Here is a 26,693-nt window from a genome sequence, read left to right as displayed (position 1 = left end):
TTTGGTAGTCAGCGTGCCTATCGTGTGAATCTCAGACAAGATGTCTCTGGCGCGCATCTTGATCCCGGAGTGAGGTATACATTTTTTTTTTTTTTGGTCGTAACATGCAAGTGCTTGTAAAGAAGACTAGTGTTTTGTCGGCTGAGATGTGTACCTCTCTCGCCCCCCAACCATACTTTTTCTCTTTAGTTGGTGGGTGCCGTGCAAAAAACGCAGGGTGCTGTCTGCGTCTCTATGGAAAACTGCCACTGTCTCTGGGATGGATTCCAAACAACCTCAAATAACTTGTGATGAACCAGCTGTAAATATCTCTGGGAAACTTTCTCTTCTTCAACAAGTATGTACACATTATTTATATATATATATATATAATATTATGTATATATATATATACTCATGCCTTCACCTACACAACGTGCACATTGCAGCATCAAGTACAATTCGAGGAAATGGGCAGGCCAACAATTCAAGGTGTGGTTTGTCAAACTGATGGCTGTGACAGATCTGATGCACTGCAGCCTTTGGTCTTTTTCAGGAGTTAACTCCCATTTTTTCAATCTTTTTTTACAGGTGTAATGCAGCACGTCCTACAAAAGGTACTCTCAAAAAGACTGGGTAAGGGAGCAGAGTTTTTTTTTTTTTTTCTGAAAAGCCGAGCTTCTTTGTGGGCAAACACACATACACGCACACTCACACCAAACTAGAAGAGCTGTGCAGCAGTTCGGATTGCCAAAAGCCAGCGGCCCTCTGCCCCGTAACCCCTTCCCACAATGCGAAAATCCATCGGAGATGAAAACCCTCTCTTTGAGCGCAAGTGTCACATTGTTATCACTCCATCTTTCTCTTCCTTTTTTTTTTGTATAATGCTGCTTGAAATCTCACTTTTGTACACCACCAATCCACGGCAATCCCTCTGCAGGGCACGAGAATAAAAACAACAAACTGTGTGGGCCCGCACAACAAACTGCGGAAGCACAAACAAACTACATGCCCGCATCGAGATTATGTTGCCTCACGGAAGGGCGGACGAACTGTCTGCGCTTTCTTGCTTTAGCGGTACTGGCTACACAGTCTTTATTCAACAAAAATAAATAATGTTTCTCTTGCCCACCCTCCCCAACTTCGCAACCAGTTTTGATGCCACCTTTCATTGCCAAATCCAAAGAGACCACTGCGTCACTGCATCATACACTAGCGGTATGATCGTGGCGCTTTGCAGATTAGCTTCCCTTCACAAACAGTGCGAGACAAACACAACGTTGTAAGTCTGCACGTAGGCAACCTCTCTGTTATTCCTCATTTCCACTGTCTCAATGGCTTACCGCAGAAGCAAACATCACTCTCCCACTGGTACACCCACATGCTTCTCTCTTAAACCTCTCTTCTAAGACAAGGACTTTGATCAGGTAGCAGAAGCGAAGCTTTGCCCACCTCTGTGGGGTAACGAAGGAGGGGAGAGAGAGGGCACCAAAAGAACCTTTCCAGAGCAGAAAGCATCATTCCCACAACAACGTCAACAACAACAACAAGTGGTGTCCCCCACGGGTCGCCGGCTCCCTGCAGCCCACCCCCCCTCGCGATTGTGCCACAAAGGTGGGAATGGAGCCTCCCTCCTCCCTTCTCCCGAGCCTGCTGCATCCAAATGAATCGAAGACAAGATGAACGAATCCTCAACACCAACGCGGAACAACGTCAACAACAGCAACAGCAAGCCTGTCCCCTGGCAATCAACAGCATTCCGCAGCAGCTCTCCTGGGCCGAATGAACCGGAATGCCACTTTCGGGCGGCATCTGGGTTAGCAAGTTTGCTTCTCTCTACTCTTCTCTCACTAGTGGCTGCACTTGATGCGAGCGATGCCAACAATGGCCCACTGCTGCCTGTAGCAGCAGCAGCAACAGCAGCCGCACAGGAGCTGAGGGGGCGGCTCTACTTCTTTCCCAAAAAAGACGAGTGGGGGAGGAGGGCGGGGGCAACGACAGGACAAACACTGTCCTTTGTCGTCGCGCGTCCAGGGTGGTGCTGTGCAGCGGCTTCAGCGGGAGCTGTGGCAGCGTCCCCTCAGGCCTTCATCTCACACTCCCGTGCCAGGTGGCCCACCTCACCACAGTGGTAGCAGCGGTTGTTGGCGCGCGTGGACCGGCAGTTGCGTGCTATGTGCCCACGCTCATTACAGCTGCAAGAGTGGGAAACAAATGCAATCTGTCAGGGCAGCAGATAATGCGCCAAACATGGAAGTGAGACATGTGGGCTAATATGTGCAGTGCACAGTGAGATAACTAATACCAGCAGTACATCAGTTAATGCAATCATACAAACTGAAGTGGCTGCATCCCATGACTATTGCAGAATCTTTTCACAAAGCAGCAACAACAGCAAAAAAAACAACAGGAAGCAGCATAAACATCATACAGAATTCTCAAAAAGAGATTTGCTTCCCTCAATAGTGTACCAACCTTTAACTAGCTTGTGCTGGAAATTAATTCATATTCCTACACTCTAATGCTAGCACACAACTGACAAGAATCCAAGCAACACTTCCATTGCATCAACAGCCTTTCACTGACACCTGAGACTCACACTGGCCACAAAAGCCACTCTAAATGGTATAAACATTGAGCCCTACAAGTGTAAGTCATCTCTAAGAAGGACGGAACACAACTATACCAGAGATGGACAACTCAACACAACAATCTCTGCACTACAGAAACGACAACACAATACTAGCACTTCTACACTAAAACACAAACCACATGACACAAGTGTTTGTACACAAGGATTCTTGCAATTCGGACCGTGCCACATTATGCATGATTATGCGAAACTATGGTTACAGCCTCAGTGCTGACAACTGCCACGGTCTTTTGATCACAAGGCCGAGGGACAAGAATGTAAGGCTGCCACTGACCGGTAGCAGACATCGGCCACAGGGTCGTTGCCCCCAGCCTCTGGGCAGTCGCGGCTGATGTGGCCCAGGTGCCCGCAGTTGTAGCACTTGCGATCATCCCGCTCGCTGTTCGGGCAGTCGCGCGAGATGTGGCCCAACTTGCCGCACAGGTAGCACTGGGGAGACAGGCCAGCACCACTCTTGGGGGAGGGGAGAGGCACGCAGCATCACTTTTGAATGAGTCCCACAACTCAGGAGGAGGAGAAAATAAAAGGGCAGAGAGGCAAAGCAACAAAAAGAAACAAACAGATCAACAAAGGAAACGAAGGCAAACACAAAACAAGAAAATCTGGTGTAACTCAGGCTTTGTGAAGGGGGTAGGTATGAGGGGTGGCTTTTGTTACGTTTGTTCCTTATTTCTTAAGGCACACAAAACAATCAAGGCCATCGTGAACCAAATGCAGGGTCAAATATGTGTGCTTTTGTGACAAATAAGCCACTTCTCAACTATGACAGCCCCTTGTGCATCCCCGACCACAATTCATACCTTTAGCCCTGAATACTTCGTTTCAAGATAAACTACCAGTATCACGCTGGTGCAGCTTGTAAATTGAAGCTTTTGCCAAGTAGCACTCCCTGCAAGCACTAAAAGACTCAAGAAAATATTAGTGTGCTCTCATTACTAGTTATGTCTATAAAGTTCTGTTTAGCCACTGCAAAACAGCTCCAGTTTGCAATGTATAGGTTTTTTTGGTGATCAAAACTGGCACTGTAAAAAAAAAAACTGGATAAATGAACATGCTGGCATATCTTCTAACGAGTGAAAATTAGACACCTAACTAATGCACTACCAAGTGTGCAGTCATTCATTTCTTCACAAGCAATAATTTACAGAAAGAAGGGACAATCGGAGAGAGCAACCACTTTTCGTTTAATAGAATGGCACTTGCTATGTGATTGTTACCTTTTGCAACACTCTCGATGGACTACTGATCAATCTATGAAGGGGGCCTTTTACTTTATACTTCCAAAACTTGATACGTGGAAGAAATCCTCACATGTTCATTTCTATCCATATACCCATTACCACAGCGCAAGGGGCCAAATGTGACTACTACAGCAGGCCTGATAGTGTCAACACTGTATCAGTTATTAAATTGCATTAGCTTCATGAGCAATGCTAGGACATATTATGCATGATGTATTCTCCACATAGGTGCCAATAATGTTGGCACTCAGGGACACACTCGGCCAACTATTGTGGCAGGATGTCATAATGGAGATGGACAACTAAATGAACAACTGATAAAAGCGGCCGCAGACAAGGAAAAAGAAAATAAAAAAACTACTGTTAAACAGAATGCAAAAAACTGTGGGACTTGGCAGCTTCTGCCTACTGTCATAACTGTGCAATAAGCTATCAGAAGTGAGCTCTACAAAGTCGTGGAAACCCTAAAGAAGTGCATACAAATGCCCTTAAACTTATGGCACAAAAACATTTTTCAAGATCAAGCAATGCGTTTGCATGACAGTATAGTATGGTACAGTTTGTCAAAAGTGTAGAGCCCAGGGGGTCTGCTTCGGAGCCGCTTCGTGCGGCTTGTAATGGATTTCCAGTGTTCCTAATTTCTTGACGGAGTAAGATTTTTTGCCCTACCCTCCCCAATGGTAAGGACCTGCACTATAGCTAAATCAGCGCCGCTATAGAGCTCGGAAGCAGACTCCCCCGGACTCTACACTTTTGACAAAGACTGTACATAGGCTCAGTGTCCCATAGCTGCATGTTGGCTTGAAGAGATGTAGTGAGGGGCTCTGAATTACTTTCAACCACCTGGAGCTTCGCTTCCAAAAGTTGAATGCAGCAACGCTTACTCTTTATGCTGCCAACAGGTGAGATTACCACTGTGTCTCAAAACGGAAGATGCAATAAGCTTATTTACAAGGAAACAATCTCAAGCAAAAATACTAACAGCTTGCGATCTGCTGGTTTTAGACTAGTTTCAAGGCACTGAAGAATGTTCAAAATCAGCCTCAAACTTAGCGAGTCGATGCTTCACACATTGCACGGTTCATCCACAGCACGATGCAGTAGACGTGATAATGAAAGAATGGCAATGATTGCATGATGGAGATGTTGATGCAGTAGACGTGATAATGAAAGAATGGCAATGATTGCATGATGGAGATGTTGCTAGGAAACACTGAAAGTGTTTGATGGCAATACCTTTTCCCAGTGACAGGTTGAACCAGACTGAGATGCTGGTTTTTATTACAAGCTCATTAAATTTGGTGCACAAACACGGAAAGCAACGACGACCAGTAAGGCTCTCAGAAGAATATCTCTCAACTGCTGCAATGGCTCCTGTCGTTTTCAGCGTGCCTTTTGTTTACAGGTGAAGAATGGATGGAGTCACCCTCCACGTAGACTCCTTATTCAGAGAAACTTACGTACTCATCTTTGAACCTGAACCTAAATTGATCAAAAGTGAATGCGAAGGAACGGCGCATGTAGCAGCGGACTATGGCAAAAGAGGTGGCACTGTGACAACCATTGCAGTCTTACGTAGCAACAACAAGGGGTGCGAGAACCCAAGATTCTCAGCGAGGTGATGCGCTCAGGCGGTTCTCAAAAGCTCCAAGAAATACCAGACTAAAAACTCGGCTCTACTTAGACCTCACTGATTGGTTTATTGATTGATTGATGAAGGCTTTATCATTAGCAGTTAAAGTAGGGAGGGTGGTGAATCAGACATTCAGGAGCCATTGAAACTCTGTGGTCTCTGTGGCCCAGGCCACTAACACTGCTCGAATGGCAGGACTAGAGCTGGCCTTCCGCAGCTCCACAGTGTGGAAGTTCATTGTTACAGTGACTTAGCTCTATGCGTAGATAGCAGTCTAGAATCAACATTTTTCTTCTCTTTAGCCACGACAGAAAAATCACATGTAGTAGAAAACCAAAAATGCAATTAGAAAAGTTATATTACATTATTTATGCGTAGCAACTTTTCCACTTTCAAATCATGCTGCAATTGTGTTTTAATAAAGGTTCTCGTGTAATATGAAGCAAACATGGTGATATTTGGCAACAATGTACGGCACAATTAAGTATGTTAAGCATTTCCTGCTGTCAGAGTACCACTTTATTACGAATGAGTAGAAATCCCGTGCATGATCCACATCACGCTTAGGCTTATATACTCATCTGCTGCACCCGCTCGAGAGATACAGACACTAAAATGCTCTGCAACTCTAAACGAGGTAGTAAGATGAAATCTCAGCCATGGTGCCCACTACCTCAACAAAACTGGAACACAAAAGAATGGGAAAAAAAAAATTATGGGGAAGCTCCGCTTTCAAAGGTATGGCACGATAGCCTAGGCCACCACCCCACATACAAGGCCCCTCTCCAAGCAATTCATGCACCAGAAAGGGTTCGAGAAACAGCAGCAGCTTGGTGCACATTCAAATAAGGATGACCGCAGAAAAAGTTTTGCAGTAACCAAATAATGTGCCACTTGCTGCCAGTCTGAACAAAACAGTATGTCCGTGTTCTCTGGAGTGCAACAATGTTCGCTAAGCAGCTGCTTGGCTGAGGAACTAGCCTTGTGCCTTGAGAAACTAGCCTTTACGAGTCATTAGAGCTTAATGAAACAGTTGGTCTCAAATATATCGAAATTGAAGGGCATCATGATATAGCTTGATGTATAGCATATTCTGTATTTTTATGTACAGGTTGTAAATTCTCAAGCACCAATGATGAAACTACTTGATCTAGAACACCACCTACAAGATGGTTTTGATGGTCGACATTTTTTTGTAATTTACCTTTAAAACTTGTGTGCATTCTCCGGAATCTGTGCTAAACTACAGCCAGCTGCAACAGGACTTTCAGAAAATGCAGGAAATTCAGATATTGTACTACTTACCAAATAAAGCAGACCACAAGCAGTACACCAGATGAATTTTTACAACCTGGGCCAATAATACCGAGAACGCTGTAGGAAGCCCGCGAATACCCTTGGCTATGCAGCCAAGGTTACGGGGGTGGAGCTTCAGTCACTGTGTTACACCATGTAGTTCTGGCATATCTGGAGTCTGTTACGGTGTCTGTTTCAGTTCCACCTATGCTTGAAATTGTAGTTTTAGACCCGCCAACAACGCAGAAATAATGACTTTCTTTTAAGGCCTAAGTGAAGGCAAATTCGTGGTAAATGAATATCACACTTTGCTTACGTTGCGAAAGTAAGCATACTGCGAAAGCGTACAAAAACCGGAGAGTAGACGCAGCAGCAGCAGCCTAAGTACTCTTCGGGAGATTCTAGACAGATGACGCGACCATCCCATATGCTGTCAAGTCACTTGTTTGCTTGGCTTACTGTAGCAATTTTAAAATGTATTACACATTGTTGTACATGCTTGTGTTATAACGTCTAATATTTCCGTAATGGTGCAATATTCCAGACCATTGTCCGTGAAATCTACGAAAAGACAATATTCTGCTGCGCAGTAAGCAGATGCATTTAGGCTCTGTGGCTTTGGCTGGGTAGCCGGAAAAAGTTGTCCGGGAGTATAGGCTGTTGTTAGGCCCACCCCGACAGATGACATTTTATAAATCACCACATATCAAAAGACCTCAAATCTTGTTACCAGTACACCATAAACACGATAAGCAACAAAGCTGGGCAGGCGTTAAGAGATGCTGGTAGCTTTTGGACAGCCAGTACGGGTTCTCCACGACAGTGGCGTCTCAAAGAGAAGGGGCATGTCACACCGAAGGCTACATTCAAGGCTGCACTGTCAATGCACCTGCAGCAAAAGGCCTCAAAGCCAATGTACCTGCACTCCCACTTCTGAAGGTGTTCACCAAGGTCGTTTTGCATGTTTAAAGGTGATTGCAAGGGAGTAGAGTTTTCGAGGCCTAGTACTCTACCAGATTAGAGTAGTCTCTTGCTTCACTCAAAGCACACTAGACTACAATGCACAAGGGTGCTATCTTAAAAGCCAGACAGCTACTTCACTCCTGCCAGGTCGAGTTTCAGCCTCCATGCAGCAAAGCACCTCTTATATGCATGCTCAGAAGCGACATGTCATCCTCCCACTATCCCAATCACCTCATGCCAAAAGCAACAAAAAGAAAACAAACTGCCTTTCTTTGTTTTTTTTTTTCACTCCCACTTTATTTAATCTCCTGAGTGAATGAGAAAAAGGATCCTGAAGTATGTACAACCAAAATAATCACAACACACGGCCTCGTCGTTTTCAACGCGCACAGCCAACAAGTGTGTGGGAAGAAAAAGTACACTACAACTTCGTGCAGGTAAAAAAAAAAAAACAAAGTTGCGAGAAAAGAAATCTACAAAGTTGCAAGCACAAAGCAAAGAACAAAGCAGAATACATTATTACAGTAGAAAAAGAATGAGAGGGGGGCGCAACAAAAGAGCAATGCACTTCTTGCAACAGCAGGAACTGAAACAGGAAAACTACCCTGGCAAATCATGAGCAGGGGGAAAACATAGAACTTGGGAAAAAATAGGTACAGGTGCCTTTTCAGAAAACCAGAACCCCCGCCCGAAAAAGAAAAAATGAAAACATAAGAAAAAGAGACAATGATCACTTTAGCGTCATGCTCCAATGCTACCCCAGGACGCAAATGTAGCGGAATGGGAATCGGGTCTTTGGGGAACACAAATGCGGCCAGGAGGGCAGCTCTGCGTACCAGCTGGAGACTCAAGCAGGGAAGCAGCGCGTGCTGGGAGGAGGCAAGGGAGAGGAGGGGGAAGAGGTGCAACACGCAATCTGCTCCTGTGCACGTGAAAAACGCCGCGGTGGTGGTTGTTCGTCCCGGGCTTCCATTTTCTCAAAAGTTGACTCTGCTGCCCCCAATTCATTCGGGACGCTGAAATGGTGGGGAGCCAAATGCAGAGCAGGGTCAGGAGGAGAAGGGAACACCAAAAAATCAGAAGAGCTGCACGAAGAGCAAGAAAACTAAAAAAAGGTCTAACCTGCACCAACAGAGAGTTAACACTCAAACAAAGCATGCAGTGCAGATAAAAAAATATTAAAAGGACAAGCCAAGCAAAAAACAGATGAGACAGGGTAGAAGAAAAACTGGAGCAGTGACTGGCCACAGAAGGGAGGCAAACATCATGAGCCGTTAATGATTATTGTGTTTTAGACATTTAATGAATGCACAGCTCAGGCATAACTGCCTGTTTCACCCCACCTGCACAAATGTGAGGGTGAGTGACATATGATGAAGCCGCCTTTACTTCTCTCGAAAACACCTCTCGTCAATGACTCATTTCTGCCTCCCTTCCGGAGCAGAGCACGACTACTGCAGTAGCCACACACACTGCTAGAGAGAAGACAAAAAGCCAGGTCAACACAGAAAGAAGAAAGTGGTCCCGTCGATGCCTACCTGATGGACACTTCACCGTACGGCAGAGTGAAGAACCGATACCTCGGCACATTGGACAGCAAGCGGGCAAGCGCATGCTATCGCGACAGGATGAAACCAATTAGAGCAGCCCAACAGGGGAAAAAAAGGGGGTTAGGGACACCATGCAGAGGGGGGCTGCAGGCAGTGATGCCTACCTGACCCGTTGTGCTGGGCAGAGTGAACCGAAACCTTGGGAGGGTGGACAGCACACGGGCTAGCGCATGCTAGTGTGGAAACGAAACTACAGGTGAAATGACGAACAAAAGGCACACTGTGCGATGCACGGCACGAGACAAAACACACGTACAGCCTTTGTCACGGCTGGACCGGGACAAAGACTGCCGTTGCCACCACCACTGTTAGTCTGAAGTGCCGAGACAAGGGTGCGTCCAACTTTCTGGGTCTCAACACGTGCTATAGCGTGCACCCTCTCATGGCACGAACTGACAAGCCAGAGGTAGATCAACTGAACTGTAGTGAGTGGCTATAAGCTGTGCAGACAGGCAGCATAAAATTTATTAAGCAGTGCTTAGAAATGTTCATAGGACCCGATTCGTCTCGACGGGAGTGCGTAAACATATTCATTTACCTTTGTGGCATTCAGCTCAGGCAAGCAAAATGCACACAACTGACCACATACAAGAAGAGATGCAAGGAAAATAGCCTCAATGGTTCAAGCATGCAATGTTAACTTGACACCACAGTGACTTTGCTTCACAGGCACAATGCGCCACCTAAGGAAACTAGTCAGCAATGCAACATCCATGAGAGCATTCAGGCCGTTGGTAACCGCCATCACCAAGCCACCTTCAGCAAGCAGCATAGAGGCACACCAACTGTCACATCACCAGAGGAAACGGGTAAAAAGACTTCCGCCTCAGTCACTGGCGAGAATAAGCTGGAACTTCACAACAGTGCCAGAAACAAAGTGGACATTTGGTATCAAATCTGGCAGCAAGCAAAAAAAATTGGAATGCACTATGGTCTTTTGATAGGTCAGTCCTGTATTATGCGCAGGAAAGAAATCACTATGCACCACTCAGGATGTAAACAGCCATAAAAAAGATTATAATATAATGATGCCCGCACCAGTTTCAGGCCCACCTGGACGGCCCATACTACGCCAATGAGCCACTTCCTGAAGAAAATGCTAGGGACTAGATTGAACCAAACAAAAGATTTGTGTCACCCCAGCAGCTCAATTGTGTTGTCACGAAAAACCCAGAGATAAGTACTGAGCCCTAAAGGCAGCGGCACAAGACAAAGAAGCATTTGTACCCGTGTGATGTGGCAGTTGGTGTGAGCAAGCAAAGGCAAGGCAAAATTAAAAAGCCGGTGATGGAGGGCTTCTCATAGGGACGTAACACACAGGGGGAAGACACTTGTTTAGAAGGACATCACGACGCTTACCCTTCTCTCGTCCTGCTCGCAGTCCCTTGAGATGTGGCCCTGCTTGTGGCAGATGTAGCACGTCTTCTCCTGCTCCTTGCACTCGCGCGCAATGTGGCCCATCTTGCCGCAGTTGTAGCACGACACTGCGGTCACGAGAGGAGAGAAGTGGCGAGAGTATCAGCCACAGTCACTATTTCCCTGCTACAGTGTTCCACGGGTCTGTATTAAATGCCGTAACGTGTACACATTTCATCTCTAGTCAGTTCTGGCGACGGTTTAGCGATTTCACTTGCAATAACTCCCCAGAGCTTTTGTTCTCCAAAATGCAGCATCGAAGTTGCATGTCCAAAAATACTGTGTGCCCATCTTATGTAACGCAACCTCTGGCAAAGATGCTCGGTGCCCTTCCACTAGAAATGCTCACTTAGCACAGTGCCAGCAAACAATCCCTGTCATATGCCCTTTCCTGAAACTTCGTTATTAATACAGTAAGAAAATCTTGTTAATTCAAACATTTTGATAAATCGGACTTTCGTCAGATTCCCACCAAAGGTACCATGCAAGTCAATGGTGTCACGTGCATGCTTATCCAGACAAGCTGATTTTGGCCACCGAGTTTAGTTTCCAGGGCAAAGCCCCACCAGCCTGGAGCTACACTACGGAGCTGCACTATCCCCATTATGGAGCAATTCTGCCCCCCACACTCCGGAAATTCCTCAGTCATAACGATTGAACTTGGTTAACAAGAGCCTACCTAATAAAGAAAAGAAATCTGCAGACACACTTAAGACTTTAAACAGATAAGAATGTGAAGGCATTATAATCTCGCATGGCATTTGGGAGCCGCATTAACTGAAACCTCCGTTTCGAAGCATGCAACTGAAGGCACATAAGCTATAGGTTTGAATTTATCATGACCTAGCCTCCAAGTTAATTAGCAGGTGTATGCTGTATGCAACGAGAAATAAATTTTACGACACCACTAGCGACCCTGTACACAAAAAATGGCGGCATCGCAATTTATGTATAAATGTCGGAATAACTGGCACCACAAGGTGGTCGGCCAGAGGTGAGCTTATATACCGGGTGCGCGAGGTACTTGAGGATGCTATTTTGGCTTCAGGCGGAAATTATCTCCAGCAAAAATAGACATATTTTCACTAAACTTTGGGAAATACTTCCCATACTGTTTATTTTCACAATTACTTAACGAATCCGCCACCTGCAGCAATAACCAATTCAATTTGGCTTCCGAAACTGCTGCATGCACGGATCAGGTCACAAGAGTAGAGTGGATTCAAATCTGGAGAACTAGGAGGCCACAAGTTGAGAGTGACATGGTCATGAAAGTTGTTGGCCAGCCACTCCTGGGCAGTGTGGGCGGGAGCCGAATCTTGCTGAAGGACATAAGGTCTTCCTTTCAAAACAGTAGCAATCCTGGGCTTCACAACGTTGATAAATACCTCCAAGTACGCGTAAGTCCTGCACAAAAGTGTGACAGCATGACGTCACCCTCGTTGCTGACAACTCCTAACACCATCATAGACAACGGAAATTCTGTAACTGTAACGTCATGCGCTCTTGCGCAAGCTACCTGTCGTTACGGCGATCAGCTTTTTGGCTTTGGGCGAAGTTCTTTTTATCTGAAAAAACAAAAAATCCAGAGCATTCCAGGCTCCTCAGGTCTCTTCAGCTTGCCTAGCAAGCACTTGGACAGGAACAGACTATTTTCCCAGAGTTTTACCGGACAAGAATTGCCCCCTCCTCATGACATAGAAATGGTACTTCTTGTGCCCAGTGAGCCTGACAGTGACCTGGAGCTCAATTTGCAATGGCCCGCTTTGACTTCTCTGGGTTGTCACTATGACTTGCAGCTGCTGAAGAAAACCTGATGCTCCGATGATGTCTGCCTACTGACTGTGCTTTCTTCCTTTTTGCCACAGATGCCATGTCACTGCCAGAGCACGTCAGTTCTGTCCACACCTTGTGAATGAATGACTTCGCTACATTCAGAAAGTTGGCAATTCCCAAGCTGCCGTGGTGCGCGGCCAGTGCAACGAGGACTGCATGTCGTTTCATTTCGTGTGTCAACTTGTACGCTTCCATTTTTCAGTATGAATGATCAGGGGTACCAACAAGCCGCACGCCTAGATAGATATGCTGACCCTGCTGGTGTCTATGGCATTAAAGTATAGTGACCTCAAATACCTCGCGCACCCAGTAGACGAACAACATGTAATGGATTGTCAATAGTGGCAGTGGCGATCCCATATGGAGTGCTTGTGGATGCTCGGATTGCTGTGTGCACCACGTGGTTGCTTGATGACGTTTCTCCAGCCATTTCTCAAGCCCGAATGCAGCCAGCTTTCTGCGTAATGGGAGGAGTAGTGTTTTCACATGAAAAAATCACTGAAACGCTATGACCATGTCAGCCAAACCATGCCTACAACACAAAAGTACACCCGTGCCCACAGCCATCAAAAGCGAAAAGGAATGCGATCCAAGCCCACAGAAACATTGGGCATACAGAAGATGATTGCATGCCAGCGGCGACGCCGAGGAGGGGAAAAGATGGAATGTTCCCCTATGCCAACACAAAGCTGAAGAGAGGAAGTTTCTGAGTGTGCATGAATCAGGGAAAACATGCCCGCGGGCACTTTCTATAGTTTCCAATCCGCACAAAGACTGGTTATAAGACTGCATGTACTGCACTGTCCTCCCTTATTCTTCACCAATTTCGGCATGTCCCCAGTTTCACGGACTGCACGTGTACCGAGGGCAGGAGAGATGCAGTGCTGTGTTGGCACGAGCTGTATACATGCTTTCTTGTCTACCATCACCGTCCCCGCTGACCTGTAAGCTACTGTATTACCCCTGGAGAACAAGGCTGGAGGATCTCGCTAAACTTTCTAAACCTTCGTTAGTGCTAAACCTTCTAAAGCTTCATTAGTATTGCTCAACACATCTACCAGAGAGGACGAAGCAGGAAATGAAGCGCAACGCTGTTGCTGCCAGTCAATGGCTGGATTCAGCAATTTAAGGAAAAATGAAGAGTAGTGCATGAGACAAATGTAGGTAATACAGGTTTCCATTGGGCGAACAGGAGCACTTTTAGCTGCACTAAAAGTGCTCTCGCGAGTTTCAGCGCCTACCAGTGGTCGAACAGGAGCAGTAGCGTTGTGTTCTATTGGCAGAGGAGGCGCGCTTTTGGGGTCCTGGGAGCAGCCAAAGCAGTCCTCGGTGCTCCGTCGCCAGCGGCGGAGTACAGGGAGAACGGAGGAAGTCACGTGACCTTTTTGACGTCACTTCTGGTTGTTCGCCCGCAGCCCAGGCAGGACGGTCAAGAAAAATGGCGGAAGACGACAGCGGTGGTGTTCGGCCGGCAGATACGGGCAACGCAAGCGCTGGAAAAGTGATCACATGACGCCTGACGTCACGCGCTCCCCCTCGCTACGCTGCTCTCCGAGCAGCGTGAATGTTTCGTTAGGGAGACGAGAATGCGCGTTCCCAGTGCTCTTGTGCGCTGCTCTGGCTGCTCGTTGCTCCTGTTCGCCCCATAAAAACCGGTATAAGACAAGCTCACTTGACATGAATGCAAAACAAAATAGTTGCAAGAAACACTGCCCTGCATTTGTATAAAACATTAACACATGTGAACCGGAACATATACAATAACGACAAGTCCTGGCTCTTTTTCCTGGTGCCTCTGTAAAATTCAAATGCATTTTTGGTGGTCCATGTAAAGATGGACAACATAAGTTAAGTGTGCCAATTTTCTTCCGTATGAATGGCAGCAACAGGTTTGTCACCTATGTTATCGGGAAATTAAATATCTCCAGCGTTTCAGCAGAGCCGCATGAATTCTAGTTCGATACTGACTGACACTCGACTTTTGTCGCAACGACTGTCAATTTCAGTAGAGCGCATATTTCAAAATAATTTACAACATAATTTATTTTTTCTTCTATAATCAAGAAACATCAGTATTATGAATTCGGCTAAAATTAACAGTGCCATAACTATCGCGTGAAACAAACTGCATTTCTGTGCGAACGCCCTCTGGGTTATAGCTATTATCACCATAGGTTCGGTCTGGTTTAATCAGGGTAAATGTCCCGTCCCAAAGTGACTCCGGCTACGAGAGAAGCCGCAGTGGAGGGCTACGGAATAATTTCGACTACCTAGGGTTCTTCAATGTGGACTGATATCGCACCGCACATGGCCAAGTTGCTTTTCGCCTCCATTCGAAAGCGGCTGCTACAGTCTGAATTCAATCTTGCACCCTTGGGCACAGCAGTTGAGCGTGCACCCCGTATCTAGTGCCAACTCCTATAACACCACAACAAAGCTGCGGTTTAATATGCAGCAGCCCGCAGGCCTAGCCACCTGCCTTTTTTTTTCTGTGTTGTGTGTTGTAATGTACACAATTACACTGTACATTACAATTACAATTATATTGTACATTGTAATTTTTTGCTGCGGATGATTTTGTTGCGAAGTTTGTACGAGATCAGATGAATTCCACCAGCGATGGCGCAAATAAGCTAAAGTTACCGTTAAACCTGGTTATAACGAAGTTATAAAATGTCCGCATTTTTCGTTACATGCAGTTTTCGCGTGAAGGCCCAAGAGGACAATATAGAACGAAGACCAGATTAAGCATTGATGTAAGGGAAACCATCTTGAAAGTGTCTACAGTAATCAGAATTATTCGAAGTCATAGAAGCGGTGAAATGCTTCGCGATCGCGACTCCGGCAGCAGCCTTGACCTCCCCTGTAGCTCACGCAACGCGTCTACATGGGAGCGGGGAAAGGAGGTGGAGGAGGAATCAGTCTGGGGGAGAGCGTGCGCTCGCCCACCACAGTTGCCTTACGAAACAGATTATCGCGCTCCGCTGTTCCCACTACTGATGCGCGGGAACCCGCGTGGCAGCGATGGACGCGCGCTGCTCGACCCACGCCTTTTTTTATATTTTTGGTCACTTTTAACCATGAAATATTGTAGTGCCACGTTCAGACAGCAAAAGCAGTGGAGACTGCTGCGTCTGCCAAGGAGATGCGGCATCGGCGCTGAAACGCGAAGTGATGTATCAACTGCAGTCGCTCGTTGCTATAATAGGTGTTCCTCCGACTTCAGTTCGTGTTTTATCGTCCTGAAACTTGCGAGGTTGCGCTGAATTTCCAGCGACTTGGCACTAGCTAAGAGACAGCCGGCGCCGTGAGTTCGTTATATTAAAGGGCCACTGTCCAGGGAAGGCCCTTTTAAGAAAAGGAGCCCAGTGTTTCGATCAGGTACCGGAGATAGTCTATGCAAAATTCTAAAGCGACACGCGCGCCGCAAAGCATCGAAAATACAATTCAAAGCTCCCTCATGCTCTCCTTTGAGAAGCCAGCTTCACCGCTCCCTGCGCTGGCCCGACGAGCCACGATAATGACGTACGTACCGGGAACGACGTCAATTGGTCCGTCTCGCTGACTGACGGGAGAAGGATGGGTGTTTACCACTCGCAGCGCGCTCCCTCGACTGTTTCTTTTTTTTTTTTTTTTCGCGCTCGCGGAGAGCCACGCCCCACCTCCCGCCAAACGCGGAGGAGGAAGGGGAATTTGTATTGCGGAGGCTAGACGACCTCGGGCAGGAGAGTGAAAAACCTTTGCGAGGGAATGGAAGGAGAGAGGCATGACAGAATCGGGTGATTGCGGTGGCTGTAACTGCGTTATTAGTTACTATTTTCAAAAACATTTTGCGGCCTTGTGTTCTAGGGGCGAAGTCTCACAGTCACCGGGGAAGAAAATATTTTCGACCGGAGGGTGGACAGTGGGCCTTTAAGGTCAACCACCGCGACATGTTCGTTACATGGAGTTTTCAAATACATTTACTTCAATGGGGGCGGCGTTGGGGAGCAATATTGAGGAATTCGCTATATGGATGTTCGTTACATAGAGGTTCAACTGTATTGCGAAACGAGGACTTTAACACTTCAGCATGTGGAACCATTTCCTCCCGCCGAACAATTGTGAGCTTAAAGACCACTTATGTATCTTGAGCAGGCTTACGCTCAATCAGGACATTACTGTGCGAGAGTGCGGATTTGACTCAATACCAAGTGGCTAATGGCTGTGCACTTCATCTGTGGTGCATGGGCAGAAGTCTGCTCTTCTGTCACCAAGAAATGCTTCCAGAAATAAGGCTTCATTCATGATGCCAGTGACCCAGAGACTCTCAACGCTTCTGTCGTTGCAGTGATGTAGAGTTCGCAGAGATGGAAGGCAAGATGAATGACCCACTTTTTAAGCAATCCATCCCAGATGCACCAAGCACCAAGCGAAGAGAAAGCCTGTGCCCACTATACCACTGGTGGGCACACGGCGACACTGGGGATTGAACTTAACACCTACCGCATGCAAGGCGAGTGACAATGATGGATTGAGTGAATGATGATAATGGTGGCGTTTTGGGATATGAATTCTTGCATGCAAAATGTAGCCAGAGAAAATGAACACCTTGCAAACGAGGCAGCCATAGCAGCGGTCAACTGCAACAACAGCAGTGACAATAACAAGCAGGAGACTATGCAAGTCATGTCACATCAGGAGGCCTTATGAATTAATCCCTCAAGGACTCCCAAATTTTTGCTAGAGATATCTCACTCAAGCAGGTAGATGCCTTGCAGAGGAATGTGGACAAAACTGCTACGAAGCAGAGCTGACTGATTATGGACTTCTCCCTACAAGAAATGGAACAGGCAGCGCAAGCTGCTTTCCTGGCATTGGGGGCTTGGAAGTAGGTCATATTTTCTTTTTTGCACAACCCAGTCATAATGAAGATATTTCCTTGGCATTTCAATATACTCTTAAAAGTGGGCCGAGCTCTCTTAGGTGTCGCTTCATGTGCCCGTCCCAAAAACCATGCACTTAAGAGCAGTAACATGTGCCGAGCGGCAGTACTCTCACTCACTTTCATCGGGGCCATGCTGGCAGTCCTTGGAGATGTGGCCGGTGCCGTTGCAACGGTAACACCGGTCTTCGGCCTCCTTGCAGTCCCTGGCAAAGTGTCCTATCCGGTTGCACTTGTAGCACTTCTCTGTGAGCCACCACGTGATGAAGAGGGCACACACAAGAGGAGGTAGGAAAGTGGGAGGAAGCACAAAAACCATGCAGGTGTCAGAAAGGTCCGACAGAGCCTTTCAGAGAGCAGCACTGGACACTGCGTAACAACTATGTTTAGTTAGCGTAGGGTATGAGGACCCAAATCACAAATTGCCTTACTCCGCAAAATAAAGGGTAGAACGAGGCAAAAAAGGTGGCTACACAGTATGAAGGAGCACTGAACAAGGGTTGAGGGGGAGAGCCGCAGTTCGCGAGCAGAGCCAACATTTCAACAAGTGGATTTGGACGACAATCCTTACTCAGTGCCCCTTCATATCCCCAAAATAAAGATGAAAAAGTTACCAGCAGGATTCGTACAAGAACATTTCACAAAAAACTGATTGTTTCGGACTATGAGGGTCGCCACACTGAAAGGCTCTAGATAATTACGACCAACGTCCACTGACATTGTGCCGCACGCGGGCACTTTGCGTGTCCCTGCCTTTGAAATGCTGCCGCCGAGAAGGGATTGAACTCAGGTCCCCCGGGCAGTCTTGTACCCTAACCACTGAGCGTCTGCGGTAGGGTAAAAATTAATGAATTTCGGAACTTGAGAAACACAATCTGGCAATAATTAAGGAGAGCAAGGACACGGAAGACATTGGGTATTAATTTGGCTACACAGACTAGAAATTGTCCAAGACCAAGAATTTGACAGCTCACCGCTGATTGCATTTTTGTGGATGGCATCTCTGCCGCTTCTGCCCCAGGCGTTCAATGAAAACAGGGGCGGTTAGGTCATTATTAACCTTAGTGTTTTTAGAGAACACCTGCAGACTGCAGCAAAGTCAAACAATCTCGGTATTTCGTCTTTTTGCACACGCTCTCTGGATCCAGCTCCAGTGCTTTCTCACTTTCTATCCTCCTCCCTGCTTCTTTTTCATTCTGGTTTCCCAAAGGAGACCAAACTTGTGACTTGCAAGGCAGACAGAAGCTAACTTCACAGGTATTGCCAACAATGTGCAATACAGCCATGGCTTGACACGATAGCTCAGCGAGAAGCATATTACAGTTCTGAGTTTTTGGTAAACCTGCTAGTTAATTAGTTAATTACATGGGGTTTTATGGCGCCTAAGCAACTCTGGCTATGATGCGCCAACTAGTTAATGTCACAGTTCCTTTTCTATTAAGCTGAGGACAATGTGGACTGCCCTTGTGTGGACTCACAGGCAACCATAACAAACAGTTATTTTCTAGTTTGCTTGACAATACCCATAACGCTGCTGTCACACATATATGATCTGGTGATGTGCTTCAAACTCTTCAGGTGGGGCCAATTTGCTCATTTCAGCATTCATTGTTCAATACGCACTTCAATGTGGATAATTCAAGCAAGGCAGGTTAGAAGGCAAAGGAATTATCCCTAAAATGCTGAAAGATGCAACTTATCTAATTCACCTAGCAACGAATGTATGTTCCGTTAACCCTGGCACCTTCACGCACTTATCATTCCAATCCAAATTTTTCGAAAAATTTAAGGACTGCACCTAAATTTTGAGGTGTTTCAAGGGCCCTTAATACAGTTTTGAGTATCACAAGTATTCGAGCACATTATGGGCCTGTGTCAACACTGTACCAGTAAGGAAAGACTAAGACTGCTTGCGTGTAAGAGAATGTGAAAGCATTACAATGACTGCAAGTCACGACTATGCGTAACATTTGTACACACTATACACCTTACAGTTATGTTGCTTGTAAAGTGCTGATTGATGCTATTTTGCACAATGTAAACAAGTCACGAGTTGTAGCTATGACTCATGACTAAGAGTTTCAGTGCAAGCTTCACCGTTCACAACTATACATGTCCTCTCACATTCACTGCGGCACCACACACCAGCCCAGGGACATCACCCGAATTTTGTGCCACGAACATGGCCATTGCGCTACTGGCTTTTGTACTAACAAGAAATATAACGCTCACAAGTTGCCTCGTATTACAGAAATTGCACGTGTACAAATATCCTTTTGGAGGCACAAATTGATTGTTACAGCCGCCTGGAGTTTACAGGCAGTGGGGTTTAACGCTTTCGCACTAAGCTGACTCAACTGACTGTTGCAGGTGGCTGTTTGCATGTGGTTTTATTATGCCAGTTTCAGGGTGGTAAGCCCCAGGTCTTCCACTTCATCAGAAAGTCGCTGTCTGTCCGTGTGGTCCTCCTCACAAGCATGCCACTGGCAGGTGGTAGATAGCTGGCAGGTGGCATGGCCACACCTCTACCTACAATCCATGTCACCAGCCATCGTGATTTGCGATCGCGATTTTATTGAATTAGCAATACTGCGCCAGGTTTCAGCCCGTCGCGTAGTCCCGGGAAGGGCCAGGGTCCTAGCAGGCAGATTCTGACAACCGTCCCATGTAAAATGAGAGACCAAAGACGGAAGCTTCTGCCAGCCAACTTATAAAGCCCCGCTTTAACCAAGCCGTATTAATGTGCCTTAGTGGCCTATAGGGGTAACGTGAATGCCAGGGTCCTAGCAGGCCGATTCTGACATAACCACCCCATGTGAAATGAGAGACCCAAGTATTGCCAACGCAATTCCACCAGATTTAACCAGAGCTAAACCACAGCCAATTTTTTTATTGTGATGATCATAATTTTCGTGCCACAGACGTCACTAGCAGCCTTTATGCTCATGGGACGTTTAATACTTTCACATCTAAAAAAAGCAAAGAAGGAATATTTCAACTGAAACACAAACACGATTTCTTCCGAGGAGTTCTTGCACAGTTTCGATAAGAGTTTCTCTTCTGTATCTACTGCCTCTCAAAGGGAATCTGTAGACGTAGACCACGGGGCAATCGTCCTCATTTAAGGTGGTGGTCATTTCTCACTCTTAAAAATAAAGGGCGTGCACTAGCATAAGCTTATATTAACAAGCATAAGCAAAAGCATAAACCAGGGTAGTAAAATTTTACAAGAAACCAGTGTGACCAGCATGAAGAATGACTGAGGAATGCTCATTTCAATCAGACGTTAAGCAACCAACACAGGCAAGCCACGTTCAACAAACATGACAGTTGAGCTCTGTATCCAGATTGCCCATTCAAACTGCCCAGAGTGGGCTGTTTAAGAAAGGCAAAAGGGGAAGGGGTGTATAGAGAGAGAAAAAGAAATAGCACGTGCCAACAGGTAAAACACTCACCTCTGATGGGAGGCTTGTAGTCCATGCGACCCCTGCCCCCGCCACGGCCCCCACCCCGGGGTCCCATGCCACCCCTGCCCCCTCCACCCCCTCCGCCACCATCTTGGAAGCACTCGCGAGCAAAGTGTCCCAGCTTGTGGCACTTGTAACACTCTGTGGTGGCACTCATGCTCCAGACACCCCCACTGCCTCCTCCACACCCTCAAGACTCGACTCTCTCGCTCCCGCCCCTCGGCTCCCACCTGCTGCGGCTCCTCCTCCTGCATGGAGAGAGAGAAGTGTTGGGAAGTACCAGCACAGAAATAAACACAGAGCAGAACAGCACATAACACACATACAAACTTTATAATAAACAGATGAGGATGACAGCAAAAACTCCCTCATTGAGCCATTTTCTGGCTTCAAACAGTCTCTTCGCTCCACTTCAAAATCAGCCTCAACTGGTTACACTTTTAGCAGTGTGTTTGTTTAACAGCGTGATACAATGTGGAATGGGGCAATTAATCAGCACATAATTAAAAGACCAGCTCGCCTGAGAGAGTTCAAATATGGCTGACATCTCCGGAACAAACTGGCCTCGACACATCCTCAGAGTTCATTGCAAAACAAAAGCAGATGTCGCCTGTTGAATGCTCGCACCTGCAGTGGCAGCACTAAGACTGATGCTGAAAAGGAATGACCTTCAGCTCGTGCTTTGAGAAGCACTGGAAAACGTATGCATGCACTTTTAAGTCATTGCCCTTATTGGGTCACTTGAATGCCCTCTGCCAGAATGTGAAAAAAAAAAAAAAAAAAAAAAAAAAGGTGCGCAACTTGCAAAGATGCACTATGGATCCCTTGAACGCTTATCGCGCCGTGGGCCATTGTGTCTGACTCGAGGGCAGTTCGCCTTTTATGACCACATCAATCACTCGGCCCCGTGGCACAACGGCAACAGCTGCAACGTAGCACTCAGACCTTGGACAACACAGTCTGCTGCTTTTTCAGAGTTTCCAAGGCTCTTCTTCCATTTTGCGCAACGGCTGAGGATTGAGACTGCAAGCATGATTGCAGAACATTCTTGTACACGTGGCACGACAAGTGTGTTACAACAAAGATAATGGACCTAAGAAATAAAAACTAAAAATGTGCAAGCAGAAACTGGACCAAAGAGGCTCGATAAGGAGAGAACAGACCCCTTTGCCCCAGGCTAAAAAAGAAGCATGTATTACACTGCATTACAGCTTTGCTGCAGCTAGTCACGTGTTTCTCTAATAACGAGTGGAACCATTTACAAGCTCGCAGCATTCTAATGAACTTTGAAGTATTGTACCGTACGAATGATTTGCCTATTAACTTTGGCTAAAACAACATCCTGCGGAGTTTTCGTCGCAGTCACAGAATCGACAAATGTTTGGGGTGCCTCTCAGGTGATCGCGCGGCGACCTGTCACTGGTGAACCAATATGAGGATAACTGTTCTTGCGAACATTGTCTGCTTGCTTCAGCTTGGTTCAGTGATATGCTCTCTGAACTGCAAATATGTAGCTCTTTTATCAAATTATTACTCGCATCACGTCACAAAACATTAACAAAGATTACTTTGGGTGTCTTTACGTATTAGTGTTTTCACTGCCCATCGCAGAGTGAAGAGGTCGAGTCTCGCAAAAGTAAACAGTCAACGCATACTTTTGTTTCTGTAGGCTTAATTTGTGGCTATGTTGTTTAACACTCTTTCGTGCACTTTCAACTGATATTTAGTCTGACTGGGCTGCTTGCAGACTAGTTTTTCCTCTAAAATTAACTGCACCGTGAATTTTTTACCTTCCATTGTGTGTGAGTAGTGCACAGAGCTTTCACAGTCGGTAAATTAATTGAAAGGTTTAAAGTTCCGAAGAGACGAGCGGACTTTTAGGGATGCCCAAGTGGACAGCTCTGAATATTAACCACCTGAGGTATTGTAACAAAATTCTAGATGGAGCTTTGGACCACTATAGTGAGATGAGGCAAAAGACATTATAGCGAAGTGAATCGTAGCCCGCCACTAGGGCACCTTTATCTCCTCCTCTTCTTTCACTCCCATCTTCCTCCCTTCCTTTACGGCGTGGTATAATTATCCACGGAGAATTGTGACAGATATTGTGCTTTTTCTTTCCTGTTAATCAATCAATTTGAAACACCGCTGATGCCTGCTGTATTAACGCCTCCAAAACATCTGGGTCTGCTTCTGTCTGCTGTGTGGTGCGGTGTTCGAGGAAGCAGCAAATGAAAGACGCCGCACGGACCCCTGGATCGGAAGCCGGCGGGGGGTCCGCTTTGTATATGCATGAATCGCCTGGTGATGTCATGACCAGTCATGACGGCACATTGCGCACCTTTTGCCGAACACAACCAGCATTCCATTGAATGCATCAAAGTTCACTGGCGTTCTATAATTCGTTTACAGGAGAAGAAAAGCACAGTACCTGTCACTCACAGAATCTCACTATCATCCTCCCGGTAAACAAGGGGAATTATGATGAGTGTTTCACCATCCGTGGCGTGGCGCAGTTGGTTAAAGCGCTTGGCTGAGAATCCAAGAGATGGAGGTTTGATTCCCGGTGGAGTCAAGGTTTATATTTATGGTACACTCTCAAAAGTGTGACACCCTCTGCCGACTGCCTCTGCCGACTGCCTCTGCCAACAGCTCCTGCTGATAACGAGGCATTAAAGGCTTTCACCTTAAAATGCGATGACATTGCACTGCACAGGTGCCTCATGTGCTTTGCCTACATAGAAACAAAACCACTTCAGCTAGGACTGAACCCAGGTTCTCTGGCTCAGTAGCCAAAAGCCCTAAAAACTGAGCCACTGAAAAGGGAGTAAAATATAGCATGCACAGTTTGTAGTAGAGAGCGACAGGATGCCACAAAACCAGTGTTTGCAACAATAACACACAGCCGGCCACCTTATTCAGGTACAAGCCAACTGCATAGCCACTGAAATGTAATGCAGGTACCGAATTCCAAAGTCCCACCATTGAAAGCATGGCAATGCGAAGTGCCACAAAATGAACTATGCACTAAGGAACAGAAGCAGGGTAGCAACGTAAGTCCATTAAACAATGCTGCGTGTGCTACAAAAAGACATTCAACTGAAAGTTTGTTCAAGTGGTATCACAAAGCTATGTGCAGTGCTTTTGATTTGTTTGGTTTGGTTTGTGGGGTTTAACGTCCCAAAGCAACTCAGGCTATGAGAGACGCCGTAGTGGAGGACTCCGGAAATTTAGACCACCTGGGGTTTTTTAACATGTACTGACATCGCACAGCACACGGGCGCCTGGCTTTTCGCCTCCATCGAAAAGTGCTTTTGAGGATGCTCGGTCTGGTTTATGGGGTTTAATGACCCAAAGTGACTCTGCTATGAGAGAAGCCGTAGTAGAGGGTTCCGGAAATTTCGACCACCTGGGATTCTTCACAGTTCACTGACATCACACAGAACATGGGTGCTTGTCTCAGTGCCTCCATCAAAAAGCGGCTGCCGCGGCAGGGATTCGATCCCGCATCCTTGAGCATAGCAGTCGAGCGCCCTAACCACTTAAACACCACTTTCTTTTTTTGTCTTTATTGCACCACCACGGCGGCCGCTTTTGAGGATGTGCTACTTTTAATGCAAGCTATCACTGTGATAAGCTGTAACTATCAAGCTGCACGTTCAAAAACCTGCGGCGAAGCACGAATTTGTGCCAACACGAACATATGTCGCTGAAACACTGCCACATAGTCGGCGCACGGGAGTAACCCCACGTCAGCTGTATATTCCGCAGTAATGCAAACAAGAGAACCATTACTAAAAGAAAGAGCAATCTGCAACGTTAACGCGAAATAGACGCTGCAATTACTGTGAGCCACGAGACTCAGCTAGAAACGGAGACAACCGAAAGCTGTTCAGCGCTCCCTGCCACGACGGACGCACAGACAAAACGCTCCACGGAACGCAAGCAACGGGATGCTCCGGCAATTTCGGTTTGCCATTAAGTATTCCAAATAACGGGGGAGTAACGCACGTCCATTCTACCCTTTCTCCGCTGTTCGGGAGAGTTCCGGCGTTCGCCAAAAGTACACCGCCGCAGAAGCTGCGTCGGACTGCATGCCTAGCGCAGCGCGGCCATTGCTCGGGTATTTACACGTCGGTTCGCCTCGACCGCGAAACCGCGCCGCTTCCGCGCGGGCCGAGAGGCAGCGCGAGTTGTGTTTGGAAAGAGGGGGAGAGACGGGGGGCGACCTTCGAATCACCGCAGGAGAGAAAGGCGAGGCCAAGATCGCGCCCCTACGGCGCGCTGAAGTGAGGCGTCCGGACCATTTAAGCGACGCCCGCCAGTCCCATCTTGTTTTGGTATGCGAGAGGAGAGGAGGGGGGGGAAACAAAATTCAAGGTCAGCCCGCTCGAACTGGGTCAGCGTTACGGGAAGTCGGTCTCCCCATATCTCAGTCCTCTCCCTCCCGCCCAGCTGACCGATGCGCATGCTACAACAGCTTCGTGAGCACAGCTCGGGCGCTTGCCCCGAGTTCCCAACAACCATTCTGCTCTGCAACACCCGCGTTCGAGCTTCCTCGCATCGACGCGCTCTTACGCGTCGTAGTACAAGCGAGCGAACGTGAAGAAAAAAAAAAAAAAAAGTGAGGAGGGAGCGCAGCGAATGTGAAGACGGAGAGGGGAGCAACACCGGGAAGTACTGTTCCCCGCCCGCACACCGGCAGAGCCACTACTGTTTCGGAATAATCGCCTACAACAATTACGGAAAGCGCCGCCTCAAGCGGCTTATCCCAAATAAAGTAAAAATGCACACAACGGAGCAACAGCTGAGCGCACGAAATGCTACCTCTCAAAACAGAAACACTAAACTTGCTCCCGGAAAGAAGAGCAACTGCTAACCTTCGGATACCAAACACAACATTAGGCTTACTTTTATTTGTTTTCTGCCTTCGCACCGTTGACAGCCACGACCTCGGAGGCGACTAGCCAGGCAGCGTCCTGGCGGGAAACGGCAGGAAGCCGTGGCACAGCGTTCCTAACCAGCCGTGATTCGACCTGGCCGCCGGTTAGATGGATAGGCTTAAAAGATTTTTTTTTTTTTTTCTCTTCCTCCCTCACCTCGCGCCACGGAGTCGTCGGGGTGAACGCAGCCCTTCGGCTCGGGTAAACTAGCTCCTAGCCGCGGTGAAAAGTGATGCGCGCACAACAGGGTCCGGGAAAGCCGGCCCATCGGTACTCACCTTGCTTGCCGGCCTGATCGTGGTCAGATGAGCACTGTGTTTATTTTACAATATGGAATAAATGTAACTAGGGGGAGAACCGCGCGTCACACGTGGGATTTGCACACGGCCCGCCACTTTAATGTGTGGAGGCGGAGTACGTTTGCGCACGGCAACACGGGAGCTTTCGCGACTCTAGCGAAAGCTAGGTGAACTACGGCAACAAACGTTATGCTTTCGCGCGCTCTTCAAAGTGAACTCTAGTGTGAAAAGTTTGTGCGTAAAGCGCTTCAAGATTTCACGTATTGAGACATTAAATAAAGCGCTCACAGTTCGTAAATTTCGAATTGAACAAGTTTGCGTTTCTTCTTTCCACCGCTGGAGCGAGCTACTTGATAATCCAGGTACACGTGATTGGGTCTAGCCAATGGGAGGGAGGGTATAGGGAGGGCTAATTTGGCGCGCTTACGATTGC

General features: G+C 47.1%; 1 protein-coding gene across 3 annotated transcripts; it reads right to left on the bottom strand.

Moving 5' to 3' along the window:
* Positions 1-8: 8 nt before the first annotated feature.
* Positions 9-26,406, bottom strand: LOC146207839 (uncharacterized). Of its 3 annotated transcripts, none has more exons than XM_084590869.1 (6): positions 26,240-26,406; positions 21,007-21,266; positions 17,672-17,797; positions 10,735-10,859; positions 2,907-3,061; positions 9-2,174 (listed from the first exon to the last, which is right to left on the bottom strand). In XM_084590869.1, exons 2-6 carry the CDS (start codon positions 21,173-21,175, stop codon positions 2,060-2,062), a joined length of 690 nt encoding a protein of 229 aa, XP_084446995.1. In that variant the 5' UTR covers positions 21,176-21,266; positions 26,240-26,406; the 3' UTR covers positions 9-2,059. The 3 variants fall into 3 exon arrangements, with proteins under 3 accessions (XP_084446995.1, XP_084446981.1, XP_084446986.1); XM_084590855.1 differs by having other exon boundaries at positions 2,907-3,085; positions 26,240-26,403; XM_084590860.1 differs by lacking the exon at positions 26,240-26,406 and adding an exon at positions 25,930-26,080 and having other exon boundaries at positions 2,907-3,085.
* Between the last annotated feature and the right edge of the window lie 287 nt (positions 26,407-26,693).

The sequence above is a fragment of the Amblyomma maculatum genome, chromosome 1 (genome assembly GCF_055883805.1).
Source record: "Amblyomma maculatum isolate TAMU_Amacu chromosome 1, ASM5588380v1, whole genome shotgun sequence".
NCBI lineage: Eukaryota > Metazoa > Arthropoda > Arachnida > Ixodida > Ixodidae > Amblyomma > Amblyomma maculatum.
Note: the sequence above shows the minus strand (reverse complement) of the source record. Positions and strands in the feature narration are given on the sequence as shown.

Coding starts and splice junctions, on each gene's coding strand:
- LOC146207839 (XM_084590855.1), bottom strand. CDS start 21,175: ATGAGTGCCACCACAGAGTGTTACAAGTGCCACAAGCTGGGACACTTT. Junction 10,860..17,671: donor CCAGCATGGCCCCGATGAAA/GTGAGTGAGAGT, acceptor TCGTGACCGCAG/TGTCGTGCTACAACTGCGGC. Junction 3,086..10,734: donor GCGAGCAGGACGAGAGAAGG/GTAAGCGTCGTG, acceptor CCCTCCCCCAAG/AGTGGTGCTGGCCTGTCTCC.